Source organism: Lutra lutra, chromosome 7 (genome assembly GCF_902655055.1).
Source record: "Lutra lutra chromosome 7, mLutLut1.2, whole genome shotgun sequence".
NCBI classification, from domain to species: Eukaryota; Metazoa; Chordata; class Mammalia; order Carnivora; family Mustelidae; genus Lutra; species Lutra lutra.
In genome coordinates, this window is record NC_062284.1 from 67852995 (window position 1) to 67868513 (window position 15519).

The 15519-nt window shown below is 38.9% G+C and overlaps 1 protein-coding gene across 3 annotated transcripts in view; it reads right to left on the reverse strand.

Moving 5' to 3' along the window:
* Positions 1 to 2283: 2283 nt before the first annotated feature.
* SHC4 (SHC adaptor protein 4) overlaps positions 2284 to 15519 on the reverse strand; it is a 136015-nt gene continuing 122779 nt past the window's right edge. For 2 of the 3 annotated variants that reach the window (XM_047738069.1, XM_047738070.1), the window contains 2 exons: positions 11677 to 11930; positions 2284 to 4699 (listed from right to left, as the gene is read on the reverse strand). In XM_047738069.1, coding sequence (XP_047594025.1) covers positions 4565 to 4699; positions 11677 to 11930 — 389 coding nt within the window. In that variant the 3' untranslated portion in view covers positions 2284 to 4564. Of the gene's footprint in view, positions 4700 to 11676; positions 11931 to 15519 lie in introns of those variants that run through there. The other variant, XM_047738071.1, reaches the window with a different exon arrangement.

Consider the following 15519-nt stretch of genomic DNA (forward strand, 5'->3'; position numbering starts at 1 on the left):
TCTTCTGCCTTAGGTCAGGTTCCCAGAAGTGACCTCTGGCATGAAAATTTGAGTACATAGGATTTAGTAAGGAAGGCTTTCCCAGAGAAAGCTGTTAGGGAGTGAGGAAACAGGTCAGGAAAGGAGAAAAGCCAAGCAGGTGTGTGCTTTCCGGAGATGTGCTGGCCAATGTGACCCCACGGGGAGCTCTGAAGTTTAATCAGGACAGGGCAATGCACTCTTGCACCAGAGATGGTGGCAGGGCAGGGGAGAAGGAAACTCACAGGCACCTCTGGCTCTTGGTGACTCAAAGCAGCTCCCCTTACCTGAAGCTGTCTTCAGAAAGAAGAGCCCCTCTGCGGTAGTTAGGAGCAAAACACACGGAAGCCAGCAGGGGGCAGGCGGAAATGATTCAAAGGATCTGAAAGGGTCTGGGCAGAGCTGGCCAGGTCTCAAACGCCATCTGTGTTTGCCATCTTTGATGTTGTCAGCGTATCTCTGAAGATAATATCAAACATTACATTTGAGGCCCCTGGTGAAGGTGGCTTCATGTAGTTCATCCAGATGACTCCTCCTAGTCCTAGTATGATGGGACCTAGGATGACCAAGATGATCCCACTGGTGAAAATTTCAACAGTTAAAGTAGCGATCTTCCTAAAATCTCTTGACATATCTATCTCTTAGCCCCAAAACATTTTTTAAATTGAATCTTTTATTTTGGAAAAATTGTAGATTCACAAGCAGTTAGTTGTAAGAAATAATACAGGGAGAGCTCCTCTACAAATAATATCTTTTTCAAAACTATAGTACCGTATCACAACCACAATATCCACATTGATACAATCAAAATTCAAAACTATTGCATCGCACAAAGATTCCCCACATTGCCCTTTTGTAACTGTACCCGCTCTCCTTCCTCCTTAACACCTAATCTATTCTCCATTTCTATAATTTTGTCATTACAAGAATATTATATAATTATAGTCCTATAGTATGTAACCTTTGGGATTAGCTTTTTGCTCCACATAATTCTCTGCAGATTCAGTCACGTTGTATCAGTTTGCCATTCCTTTTGATTGCTGAGTAGTATTCCATGGTGTGTGTATACCGCCGTCCGTTTAACCATTCACCCATTAGAGGAACAAGTGGGGTATTGCCCGCTTTAGGTCATTACAAACAAAGCTACTATAAACTTTCCTATGTATACGTAGGTTTTCACTTCCCTGTGATCTAAGCCCAGCGGTGTAATTACTGGGTTGAATGTTAGCTGCATGTTTAGTTCCTTAAATAAACCCTCAAACTGCTTTCCAGAGGGGCTGTACTATTTTACATTCTCACCAGGAATGCATGTGTGGTCCACTTTCTCCTCATCAGGCCAGTGTTTAGTATTGTCAGTATTTTTCATTTTACCCATTCAGGTATGTGTGTAGTAATATCTAATTGTGATTTTAATCTGCATTTCCTAACTGGCTAATGATTGTGAACATATTTTCACGTGTTTGTTTGCCATCCGTATATCTTCAGTGAATTGTCTGTGTTTTTTGACCACTTTCTAATTAGATTTTTTTACTGTTGAGTTTTGAGTTTTTTACTTATTCTAGATACTAGCCCTCTCTCAGATATGTGATTTTCAAATATTTTTTCCCAGTCTATCGCTTGCCCTTCATCCTCCTTATGGAGTCTTTTACAGAGCAAAAATTTATTATTTCGATGAAATGCAATGTACTAGTTTTTCCTTTAATGGATCATGTCAACTCTAAAAATTCTTTGCCTTACTCTATATTCTAAAGATTTTCTCCTGTGTTTTTCTTTCCTAAAAGTTTCATAGTTTTACATTTTATGTTTAAATCCATAACCCATTTGAGTTAATGTCTATGTAAAGTGTGAGGTTTGTTCTCTTGCCACAGATGTCCAACTGCTCCAATGCCATTTGTTGAAAAGGCTGTCCTTCTTCCATTAAGTATAATGTCCATAGCCGCCTCCTCGTGGAGTCACCGGGGCTGGGGGGAGTACCTCCACTGGAGCCCACAGCTCCTAGAAGGCAGTCCTCCCACAGAGCTCTCTCTCTCTGGATTACATTACCGTGATCTCCCCTTACCTGTTCACTGGTCCCAGGGCACTGCGTCCTCCTTTGTGGTTTCCCCATACTCTGCCCACACCTTTGTAAAGAGACCCTTTATTAAACCCTCCTCGCATTACCCAACTGAAGTGAGCCATCTGTTTCCTGTCAGGACACTGATATATCCTGCAAATGATAAATTTTCCAAACCCCAACATCAGACATATACAGTCAATTGTCACAAAGCAATGATCATTTATTTTTTTTTTTGAAAAGTCATTTACAGGTATTTAGAGGCAAATGGATTTCCACTTTAAAACAGATGAAGATAAGCATGTGTCATTAAAATAGCATGCAATCAAACATTTCTTCTATTGTTTCATTTTGTTTTAACTGTGTCTGTGGTACTTGTAAGTGCAGTATTTGCTTACCTAACTACTATAACATTACAGTCAAATACTGATTATCCATGTACCGGTTCATCCTGTGCCAGGATTCATGTACTGCTCGTATCATTTATACTCTCTGCATCTGTTTCTATCAAGAACTTTTTCCTGCAATCCCGTTAACACTCTGCTCAACCAGTCTTGAGACCATAACCCTGCTCTGTCTCTGCCAGGTGACTAGATCACCCACATGTTTCTACTATCTATACTCATGCTGACCCCTTTTTGTGGGGACAGATCATCAAGAACCAAGGTATATATAAAACTGATCAAAGAGCCATTATTTCCTCGTTGTGTAAAAGGAAACAAACCTACCTAAGCAATCAGTGGCACCAGAAGTAGGAGAAAATCATAAACCTTTACAGAGGAAATATTACAGTTCAGTGTTCCTTGATGTCTGATGATTTCTACCCCCCAAAAGTTTCTTGTCTTTTACTTAAAACTTAGCAAATATATCACAATTACAAAGATTAAGTTGTATCTACATAGCCAAAATGAAGTGGGGTTAAGGCAACTGTCCAGATTACTCAGGATAAAAAAGCATCCTAAAGCAATGGCCAAACCACTCTATGCAAAGGCAAGGAAAAGACTGAAGCCATTTCCTGCTACTCTAAACAACCGAATCCACTTCCACTGTCACTACTGAGAGCGCGCCAGTGTGTCTGTGTTTGTGATGGAAAGGCTCAGGGTCTCTGCTACCTGAATGTTGGTTTCAGTTGTGCCCTTCATTCTGTGAGTACAGGTACAGACTAAAGGAAAAAGCTCATCTTCACCTTCCTTATACAAACTGATTATCAATACTGACTCCTAATAAATGGAAAACTTGCTTTTTGTAAACTCATCTTATCTTAGGGCTGAGACGCACCTCTGAATTCACCTAGCCCAAGTCCCTTATTTCATAGATAAGGAAACTGGAGTCCAGGTGGGTTCAGCAGCTGGCTCAAGGTCATATTGAGAGACCTGGCTTGCACTTTTCTCTATGCAACACTTAATTACACCAACAGTTTATCAGTGTAACTACATGTGACAAACCTTTCCAGATGTTCCGTTCAATATGTTTTCTCCCTTCTGCATTTTGTCTGATCATATCTAGAAAAGATACTCAGGATACAGGTGAGAGACTGATTGAGTCACAGCCAATCAAGAGGATATTTCCTGATACTTTCAAATAAAATCAGTATTTTAAATAAGAATGAAACCAATTTGAATGTCGAATATGAAGAACATGGGTTTGTCTGCCATGTTTTAAATCCATGCGCTCATGAGCTTCCTCTGTGTGTAGGGGGAGGGGGAGGGGAAGGAAAGAGGGAGAAATACGATGAAATAGAAATGATTGATAGATTTGGCCTCTCTTCAGCTTATGCTATGCTGCATACAAACCATCTGAATAGCAAAGATTGAGAAATACTAGGCCAAAGAATTTAGGCTCCAACCCTTTAAGTAGTAAATGGGACAGGCCAGTGAAACAGACCAATGCTTTCAGTGACTTTTGATTCAACTCTACTGGCATAGACACAGTCCAAATTCAACAACAAATTTATTTTAACATTGCAGTGAAAGTGCTACTAAACCAGAAATGTAATAAAGTCAGTAACTATCAAGCAAATTACTTCTTATTTTTGTAACAAGGAAAAACTCTTTTTGGCAAATAGTTCTATAGTTAGAGAATATGAAGATACTTAGAACTAATCTCCCCAATATGAAAATGTCCCCAAATTATCAAGTTGAAAGGCACATACCACTGCCCCAGCAGTTCATCCAAGGAGTCTTTAGCATGGGAAATTTTAATTGTGCTTTTAGCTTGCTATCAATGCAATATGGCCTTAAAAAGTGACATCCGTGCATATGTATTATTTCTTTTCAAAGGGATCAATCCTCTTCCCCTTTTCTGATTTTCACTTTCTGAAGATTGATCTTTGTTAGTTCTTTGTCTTATTAAGGTCTTGGAAAAATGTACTTCACAGTTTGTGCTCTAGCTTGTCTATAAACCAAGTTTGGATTATCTTTGTGTCCTAACACCACTTTCTTGAAATATCAGTGTGATGGTACTTCCAAATGGTCATTTGTTGGAATGCAAAAGTCATGGATTATTTTCTTTTCTCACTGGTTGCTTAAGGCTTACTTCGCTTCCAGAAGAAATGATTGGCAAACTGTTATCCATGTGGTATCTGATAAGATGGCCGACATTATCAAACACATGATCCTTGGTCCTTACCTTGAAAAGGAAGTACAAGTATTGAGGTTAAATTATAATAGTTCTCCCATAAGATGTAAAGAATCAGGAAAAGAAAAAAAAAGACACATCCCTGAAGGAGATATTTGGCTGAATAACAAAACAAACAAACAAACAAAAAAAAAGAAAGAAAGAAAAAGAAAAGAAAAAAAAAAGGTACTTTTCAACTCTATATCCCTTAGGAAACACTTGTCTCATTCCCCATTACCATTTTTTTTTTAAGCAATTTTCCCTCTCAGTTAGAAAAATGATAAAAACTGTTACCCAATCCAAATTTGCAACAACTCTTTTTGCCATGTTACCGTTTCATGTATTTTATCACATCACCATTGCTATAAATATTTAACGGTATATAGAAGCATGAATCCCAGGATTACAATTATAACCCAGCAAGCAGACTGTTGCCAAAATATCTTGTGTCTGTACGAAGTGGCCCTTCTGGAGAAGTCCTGCCTCTTCTTGGAGGCTCAACACAAATCCTGTCCCCTTCAAGAAGCCTCGTCAGACCTTCCTAATAGGCATTCATGTCTCCTTCCTGCAGACTTCATGGTAGCTCATTCATAAATATGTTATATGGAACTTCTTGCCTGTTGCCAAAGCAACTCGGTTTCCCTATGCTTGCTTTCTCTTGAGCTTTCTCTCTTGCTTACTCTCCATCATGACTCCACTGGCCACAATGCATTCCTTTGTGGAGGGTGGCTGGGAACTGCCCAGGAGCAGGACGTCATGCAGCCAGAGAATACCTTGCTCCATGATTCTGCTACCTCTCTACAAGGGATTTTTTTAGTTCTGTTTAGATATTGGTTTTTAGCATATTAAAGAAAACACAATTTTGGGGGGGAATAATTGACCTAATTTGAATATAACCATGAATTAGATAAGTAAGGGTAATGTTTCAATGTTAAAATTTCTTGATCTTGATCACTGTACTATGTCTGTGTAAGAGAACATCTCTACTCTTGGGAAATACACACTCAAGGATTAAGAGGAAAAGTGCACAAGGTTTCTCACTTACTCTCAGATGGCTCCTTGAAAGCCTTGAAAACATTTTGATCTCCTTCATCTCAACCCCAACCCATGTCAAATCAGTGGATCAGTCCTGCCAGTCTGTGTTGTAAATTCCAGCTCACTCTGCCCTCCTCTCTGTATTTCTCCTGCCTCCATTCTGATTCAGGCTTTCACTAGTTCTTACCTGGAATCCCCTCATTACTTTCTTCTCTAAGCAATCCTGAATACAAATGTCAAGTTAATCTTCCAGTGCAGGGATTATAAACTACCCACTCTCCAGCCGAACATACCAGGAGATGTTTTACAGTTTGCTGTGGGGGAAAGGTAGAAGGCGTCCAATAGAGAGTTCTTAAGTATTTTGAATTAAAAATGGGGAGATCACCTATACAAATTTCATTTTGTGGCTTCTTTGGGAAAATCACATCCAGCTACCCTGGACCCTTACTCCAAATGGCAGCAAGTGACCGGAGCTGCGTGTGACTGTCCCTCTTACACAGGACATGCTCTTCCCAGTTCATCATGGCCCCCTGCACTCCATGCGCATTCCACCATTTGCCCAGCTTTACACACTGCAAATAGTGGCTGCTGTTGTCCCAGTCACAAGGGGCGTGTGCTTGTGTGTGTGTGTGTGCGTGTGTGTGTGTGTGTGTATGAGAGAGAGAGATAACAAAACCATAACATGAGATCTACCCCCTGAACAAGTTTTTGAGTGTACAACAGCGTAGTTAACTCTAAGCATAATGCCATACAACAGATTACTGTAACTTTTTCATCTTACAAGGCTGAAACCAATATTCATTAAACAACAACCACCACCTGTTTCTTCCTCCCCACCTGGCCCTGGCAACTACCATTCTACTTTCTATTTCTATGAGTTTGACTACTTTTGATACCCCATATAATTGGAATCATGCAGTACTTGTCATCCTGTGACTGGCTTATTTTAATTATTTTAATTTTAATTAGCAGGATATTCTCCAGGTTCATTCATGTTGTAGCATATGATAGACTTTTGTCTTCTTACGGCGGAATAGTGTTCTGTTTCATACTTGTATACATATATATACACACACCACATTTTGTTAATCTATTAATCCATCAGGGGACATTAAGCTTGTTCCTACCACCTGGCTACTGTGAATAAGATGGGAGTGCAAATGTCTATTTAAAATCCTGATTTCAATTCTTTTGGGATAAAAACCTGTCCAATAAATATGGACCATATGGGAATTCTATTTTTAATTTTTTGAGGACACTCCATACTGCTTTCCACAGCAGCTACACCATTATACATTCCCACTAACAGGGCCCAAGGTTTACATATTCTGCACACCCTCACCAAAACTTGTTCCTTTCTGTTTGTTTTATAATGGTCATCCTAACAGGGGTGAGGTGATATCTTACTGTGAACTCGATTCCACTTCCCTGATGATTATAGTTGTTGAGCATCTTTTAAAATACCTGCTGGCCATATGTAGATCTTCTTTGGAGACATGACTGTTCAAGTTATCTGCCCATTTTTAAATCAGATTATTTGGGGGTTTTTTTGTTATTAAGTTGTAGAAATTTCTTATAGACTTTGAAAGTTAACCCCTTACCAGACATACAGTTTGCAATTATCATCTCCCATTCTGATTGTCTTTCACTCTGTTGATTGTTTTCTTTGCTGTGCAGAAATTTTTTAGTTTTATATAGTCTCACTTGTCTGTTTTTGCATTTGCTTGCATTTTTGGTGTTATATCCAAGAAATCATTGTCAAAAGCAATATTATGAAATTTTTCTTTTATCTTTTCTCCTAGTTTTACAGTGTCAGATCTTACATATACGTCTTTAATCTATTTTGAATAAATTTTGGGGTGTGCTGTAATATAGGGGGTCTAATTTTATTCTTTGCATATAGATATCATTCTCCCAAAACTATTTGCTGAAAAGAGTATTCTTTCCCTGTTGTGTATTCTTGGCAACATTTGCAAAGACCATTTGGCCATAAATGCACCAGGTTTATCTCTGGGCTCTCTGTTCTGTTCCATTGGTCTATATGTCTGTCTTCATGCCAGTACTATGCTGGTTTGATTACTCTAGCTTTGAAATCAGTAAGTGTGATGTCTCCAGCTTTATTTTTCTTTCTGAAGATTGTTTTGGCTATTGTGGTTCCAAATGAATACTAAGAGTGTATTTCTATTTCTATAAAATGCTTTTAAAATTTTTATGGAGATTGCATTGAATTTGTAGATTACTTTGGATAATATGGAGGTTTTAATAGCTAATCCTCTAATCCATGAACATAGGATGTCTTTCCATTTGTGTCTTCTTTAATTTCTCTCAGTCAGCAATGTTTTGTGGTTTTCAGCGTATAAGTCTTTTGTCTCCTTGGTTACATTTATACTTACATATTTTATTCTTTTTGACGGTAATGTAAATGAGATTGTTTTCTGAATTTCCTTCTCAGATTGTTCATTATTATTATATACAAATGCAACTGATTTTTGTATATTCACTTTCTATCCTGCAATGTTGCTGAAATTATTTATTAGTCATAACAGGTTTTTTGTGGAATCTTTAGGATTGCTTACATATAAGATTATATCATCTTTGAAGAGATAATTTTACTTCTTCCTTTCCAATTTGGATGCCTTTTATTTCTTTCTCTTGCCTAATTTCCTTGGATAGTACTTCCAGCACTATGTTGAGCAAAAGTGGTAAAAGGAAAAACTTTGTTTTTCACTGTGAGTATGGTATTAGCTGTAGGCTTTAAACATATGGCCTTTGTCATGCCGAGGTAATTTCCTTCTACTCCTAGTTCACTGAGTGTGGGTTTTTGTTTTTTTTTTTTAAATCATGAAAGGGTTTTGGGGTGGCTGGGTGGTTCAGTGAGTTAAAGCCTCTGCCTTTGGCTCAGGTCATAATCCTGGGGTCCTGGGATTGAGCCCCACATCGGGCTCTCTGCTCAGTGGGGAGCCTGCTTCCCTCTCTCTCTCTGCCTGCCTCTGCCTACTTGTGATCTCTGTCAAATAAATAAATAAATAAATAAATAAATAAATAAATAAATAAATAATCTTTCATCATGAAACGGTGTTTAGTTTTGTCAGATGCTTTTTATTCATCTATTGAAATGACCATATGATTTTTACCCATCATTTTGTTAATGTGGTGGGCCACATCAATTGCTTTCTTTGATGAACCTTCACCAGGGATAAATCCCACTTGGTCATGGTATATGATCCTTTAGTGAACTATTGGATGTGGTTTGCTAGTATTTTGTTAAGGATTTTTATATGTATGTTCATCAGACATACTGGCCTCTGTTTTCCTTTCTTGTAGTGTCTTTTTCTAGTTTTGGTATATGGGTAATGCAGGCCTCATAAAATGAGTTCTTAAGTATTTTTTCCTCTTCATTTTCTTAAAATATTTTATTTATTTGAAAGAGAGAGAGAGAGAACATGCAAGAGAGCACAAGTCAGGGGAGGGGCAGAGGGAGACGGAAACCCAGAGGGAAAGGGAGAAGCAGAATCACCGCTGAGCAGGGAGCCCTCTGGTAGGGGGAGGTGGATCTCAGGACCCCAAGATCATGACCTGAGCCAAAGGCAGACACTTAACCAACTGAGCCACCCAGGCACCTCTCCTCTTCATTTTTTTGGAAAAAGTTTAAGAAGCATTGACATTAATTCTTTAAATATCCAAAAGAATTTATGTGTGAAACTATCTGGTCCTGGACTTTTTTGTGTGTGTGGGAAGTTTTTGACTAGTGATTCAATCTCCTTACTAGCAATTTGTTCAGGTTTTCTATTTCTTTGTGGTTCACTCTTGGTAGGTTGTATGTTTTTAGGAATTTATCCATTTCTTCTGGGTTATCCAATTTGTTGGCATAAAATTATCTTAATAATCTCTTATAATTGTTTAATAAAATCATTTAATCATTTAATTTGTCATCAGTTGTAATGTCTCTTCTTTCCTTTCTGATTTTATTTGTTTGAGTCTTCCCTCTTGCTTTCTTTTTTTTTTTTTAAAGATTTTATTTATTTATTTGACAGATAGAGATCACAAGTAGACAGAGAGGCAGGCAGAGAGAGAGAGGAGGAAGCAGGCTCCCCGCCGAGCAGAGAGCCCGATGTGGGGCTCGATCCCAGGACCCTGGGATCATGACCTGAGCCAAAGGCAGAGGCTTTAACCCACTGAGCCACCCAGGTGCCCCTCCCTCTTGCTTTCTAAGCCATCTAGCTAAAGATCAGTTTCATGTATCCTTTCAAAACACCAACTTGTAGTTTTGTGGATTTTTTCCTATTATGTTTCTATTCTCTTTCATTTATTTCACTGTAATCTGAAATATTTCCTTTCTTCTGCTAATTTTGAGTTTAGTTTGTTCTTTTATAGTTCCTTGAGATGCAGAGTTAGATTGTTTATTTGAGTTTTTTGGTTTTTTTTTTCGGTATAGACATTTATCACCATCAACTTCCTTCATATTGTTTCTGCCACATCCCATAGTTCTGGTATGTTATGTTTTCATTTCCATTTGTTTCCAGATATTTTCTAATTTCCCCTTGATTTCTGCTTTGGCATTTGCTCTTCAAGAGTGTATTGTTTAACCCACTTATTTGTAAATTTTCTCTCTGCCATTAATATCTAGTTTCATTCCATTGTGGTAAGAAAAGATACTTGGTATGATTTCACTCTTCTTACATCTCCTAGGACTTGTTTTGTGACCTGACAGGAGATCCATCCTAGTATTTATGATCTAACATGTGAATGCTCTGAGTATGCTTGAGAAGAATGTGTATTCTGAGGCTAGTGGGTGGAATGTTCTGTATTTGTCTGATAGGTCCATTTGGTCTACACTGTTGTTCAAGTCCTTCTGACTGGACGTTCTATCCATTATTGAAAGTGGAGCATTGAAATCTCCCACCAATATTGCGTTACTATTTCTCCCTTAAGTTCTGTCGACGTTTGAGTCATATATCTGGGTACTCTGATATTGGGTGCATATACATTTATAATTGTTATATCTTCCTGGTGAATTGATCCTTCTATCATTATATAAAGTCCTTCTTTGTCTCTTTTAACAGTTTTTGACTTGAAATCTATTTTGTCTGATACAAGTATGGCCACCCACCCCTGCTCTCTTTTGGTTATCATTTGCATAGAATATCTTTACCCATCCTTTCACTTTCATACTATGCATGTCCTTAAATCTAAAGTGAGCTCTTCTAGACAGCATATAGTCGGATCTTGCTTTATATCTGCTATTCTATATTTTAGATTAGGAGAAGCCTAATCCATTTACATGTAAACTAATTATTAATAGGGAAAGACTATTAGCATTTTGTTAACCGTTTCTTGTCCACGATCATTTCTGTCCCATCCTCTGCCTAGCTATACATTTTTTAATTGGCTTCATGCTCTGCGTGTTCTTATGCTTCCTTCTCTATGCTCCAAATATACCCCCTTTTAAAATGCTGCTGTCTTTCAAGGTTCATTTTACATGCCAGACCCTGCAAGAAGCCTTTAGTTTCCCTCAACCAGAGCACTCCTCTATCACAAGAAACACTATAATGCTTTGGCTGAAGCATTCGTACGTCATTCATACTTGTGTTATAATTATTTAAGCATCTGTTTTATGAAATCATACGCTATAAGCTCTCTGGTAGCAAGGACAAGGTATGTGATACTGAGCAGTGGTCAGCTGCGAATCCTTACACTTCTGTGTTGTAGGTACTCACTTAGTTCTCTAAACTGAAGTGGGAAGGGCAGAAAGAGCTGCCCTCTACTTGATCCTCTGGGGTGGCTCCCTCTCAAACCCCTCCACTAGCCCCCTTAGTTAGCACTTCCTGCTCCAGCTAGCAGGCTCAAGAGAAAGAAAACTCTTAGTTTTAACATGCGACAGGGTTTGGACTAATTACTCAGAATAACCTTAATTAAAACATCCTGCGAAAACCATAATAAGAAGTCAATGATACCTTGCCTTCGGGATCCACCAGGAGAAGATGCTTTGCCTGGCCTCCCTGTAGTCCACTTAGCACATACTGGCCAGGAGATGTTGCACTCTCTCGAACCAGGAAGTCCCCATCCTTTACCAACAGGCTCTCTGCTGCCTTCCTGCTCAGCTTGCCGTGGTAGCAGTCTTCATTCCGCAGCTGCTGCTTAATGTGTGGCAAAGAATGTGAGCTGGCAGGCTGGGCTGTGGCACCTGGCTGAACAGTTTCTGGTGCTTCTAGAGTCAAAACATAAATAGGGACATCACCACCTCTTTCATTCATTCACTCATTCATTCGTTCAGCACATACAACTTGAGGCCCTACTGTGTGCCGTGCACTGTTTAAATAATGCTGTTTCTGGAACAAATGGGGTTTTTGTTTCCAGAACTTCCAACAGGCTTTAATTTAATGGTAGGTCCAAACATTGCCTTTGGCTTCTGTTACCGGGAAAAGCTTGCCCAGGTGCAGTTTTCCTTTCAGATGAGAAATGGAACTGACCCATGAGAACTGCTTATATAACTGCAGAGAGAGGCACATTACATCCCAGGGGCTGTATGTTAAAGAGAAAGAAGCTTATGCAGACCCAGATCACAGATAACGTCTAAAACATTCCCAAACTCTTTTTGAAAATGCCTACAATAACTTCAGACTAGGCCCACTTTTGGTATTTAGCTTTTTATTTTTAAACCAAATTACTAATGTGTTTCAGAGATGCTTCTGACCCAAAACTTCAAAGCTATACTGAACCTCACAGCATTCCTATTAAGTGACCACTCTGGTGTTTTTGTCATTCACCTGTGGGGATGAAGCAGAGTTAAACGGGTAAAGGAAGGCAAAACATCAGGGAGGGGCTGGTCTCAGGCAGCTCCCCTCAGTTCTGCAGAATAAATATTACATAGCGTCGATGGCAGTGGGGGATGAGAAGATATACCCAGGTGGCATGTAATTGTATTATTGGTACCTACAGTGATAATAATTATTGTGTAGTTCCCATTTATCAAGTATGATAGATACTGCTCAATGCTCCACATATATTATCTTGTTTCATTCTAAAACTAGAAATGGTCAGGAAATGGATTTTAAAGACTAAATGATTTACCTAAAGTCACAACATGAATATGTTGTAAATCTCGACTTTGAAATGAGATCTATTTGACTCCAAAGTCCAAGTTCTAAATCACCACACACTAAGACCCTTGCCTTTAATGTGAAAATCTTCCAATTTTCAAAATTGGTCTAACCACTCTGCTTCTGTAGTACCTACAATGATTCCTAGCAGATAGCAAGATACACAGCGTCTCCAGAAGTAATAACATCAAATTCTTAGGTCTGCATCCAGGTAAAAGTTGTCTGTTTTGTATGGCAAATTTACTGGGAAAATAACCACAGAAATCAGACTTCGTCTTTTTTAATGCAAAGGATCTTCTGCATAGAAACAAGCTTTCATCACTATAAATGCAAAGGTGTATTTCCATGTCCTTATGCAAGGGTCTCACAAATGAGAAATCCTCTGAACTCTAAGTTTTACAACTTACTTATGATGATTTCATGAAGTCATTGATACAGGCAGCCAGGGCCCTGTAGACATAACCCAATTCTCCCATTAATATGTTACAGTTTTGTCTCTACTTAGGAACTTCTCTCTGCATAGCACAATTATGATGCAGCATTCACAAATATATCTTTTTGAAGATAACTTTAGTCTATAATTAATGGCTGAAAATATTCTCCTCTCCAAACAATCATATCTATCTAGTGTTACCAGAAAAAGGCTGAAGAAATGTGTCCAGATCTGATGAATAATAAATGAAGTTAGCCTTAGTGCTGCTTGCTTTTATGCATAATCGAGAACTCTGATAAGTAACCGTGGACCCATTTCAGTGAGTGAGTGTGTGAGTGGAAGAGAGATGCGTGCGTGCGTGTGTGTGTATGGGCACGCACGTCGTAATGCATGATGGTTTCCGGTTTATTCTGAGATAAGGGTGGAGAGCTTTTGGACAAGGACTAAACAAAAGAAAAACAGACGTTATATCATCTTGAAAAGACGCAACAGATCATGGGGCAGCCTGAGAGTATGGATAATATTTTCCTAACATAGTTTCCCAAATTAGCACAAGAACAACATACACTGTACTGGGACATTTCAATCATCTAAACCTTTACTGAAAACCTAATTTTCCTAAAAGCAGAATATCTGACAGATTTTTTAAAAATTTTTGTTTTAATTTTAAAAGTTATGCATGCTAAAGAAGACATCCAAATGACCAACAGGCACATGAAAAAGTGTTCAACATCACTCGGCATCATGGAAATACAAATCAAAACCACAGTTAGATACCACCTCACACCAGTCAGAATGGCTAAAATTAACAAGTCAGGAAATGACAGATGCTGGCGAGGATGCGGAGAAAGGGGAACCCTCCTACACTGTTGGTGGGAATGCAAACTGGTGCAGCCACCCTGGAAAACAGAATGGAGGTTCCTCAAAAAGTTGAAAATAGAGCTACCCTACCACCGAGCAATTGCACTACTGGTTATTTATCCTAAAGATACAAATGTAGTGATCTGAAGGGGCACGTGCACCTGAATGTTTATAGCAGCAATGTCCACAATAGCCAAACTATGGAAAGAACCTAGATGTCCATTAACAGATGAATGGATAAAGAAGATGTGGTGTGTGTGTATCCACACACACACACACACACAACCATCAAATACTATGGAACATTATGCAACCCTCAAAACCCCAAAATCTTGGCATTTGCAACAATGTGGATAGGACTATAGGGTATTATGCTAATACCCTCTGAGTCAATCAGAGAAAGACAATTATATGGTCTCTCGGATATAAGCAATTTGAGAGGCAGAGGTGGGGGGTAATGGGGGCTAGGGAAGGAAAAAATGAAGCAAGATGGGATTGGGAGACAGACAAACAATAAGGGACACTTAATCTCAGGAAACAAACTGAGGATTGCTGGGGGGTTGAGGGGAGGGATAGGGCAGCTGGATTATGGATATTGGGGAGGGTATGTGCTATCGTAAGTGCTGCGAATTGTGTAAGACTGGTAATTCACAGACCTGTACCCCTGAAGCAAATAATACATTATATGCTAATTTAAAAAAAGTTATGCATGCTACTTCTTTAAATCTGGGAAACACAGAGAAACAAAGAAAATTAATCACCTGTGGTCCCATCATCAATAGTCTTTACCATTGTACTGCATTACCTATTATCGACTCCTTTCATACATAATGCAGAATTTAAGATAATAACTTAAATCTAGTTATTTATATAAAATTGCCCTACAGTACATCATTAGTTTTTTGTTTTGTTTTGTTTTGTTTTAAAGATTTTATTTATTTATTTGACAGACAGAGATCACAAGTAGGCAGAAAGGCAGGCAGAGAGAGATGGAGGAGGAAGCAGGCTCCCCGCTGAGCAGAGAGCCCGATGTGGGGCTCCATTCCAGGACTCTGGAATCATGACCTGAGTCGAAGGCAGAGGCTTTAACCCACTGAGCCACCCAGGCGCCCCATTTTTTTTTTTTAATTTATTTTCAGCATAACAGAATTCATTGTTTTTGCACCACACCCAGTGCTCCATGCAATACGTGCCCTCCTTAATACCCACCACCTGGCTCCCCCAACTTCCCCACCCCCCACCCCTTCAAAACCCTCAGGTTGTTTTTCAGAGTCCATAGTTTCTCATGGTTCGCCTCCCCTTCCAATTTCCCTCAACTCCCTTCTCCTCTCCATCTCCCTATGTCCTCCATGCTATTTGTTATGCTCCACAAATAAGTGAAACCAACATCACTAGTTTTTGAT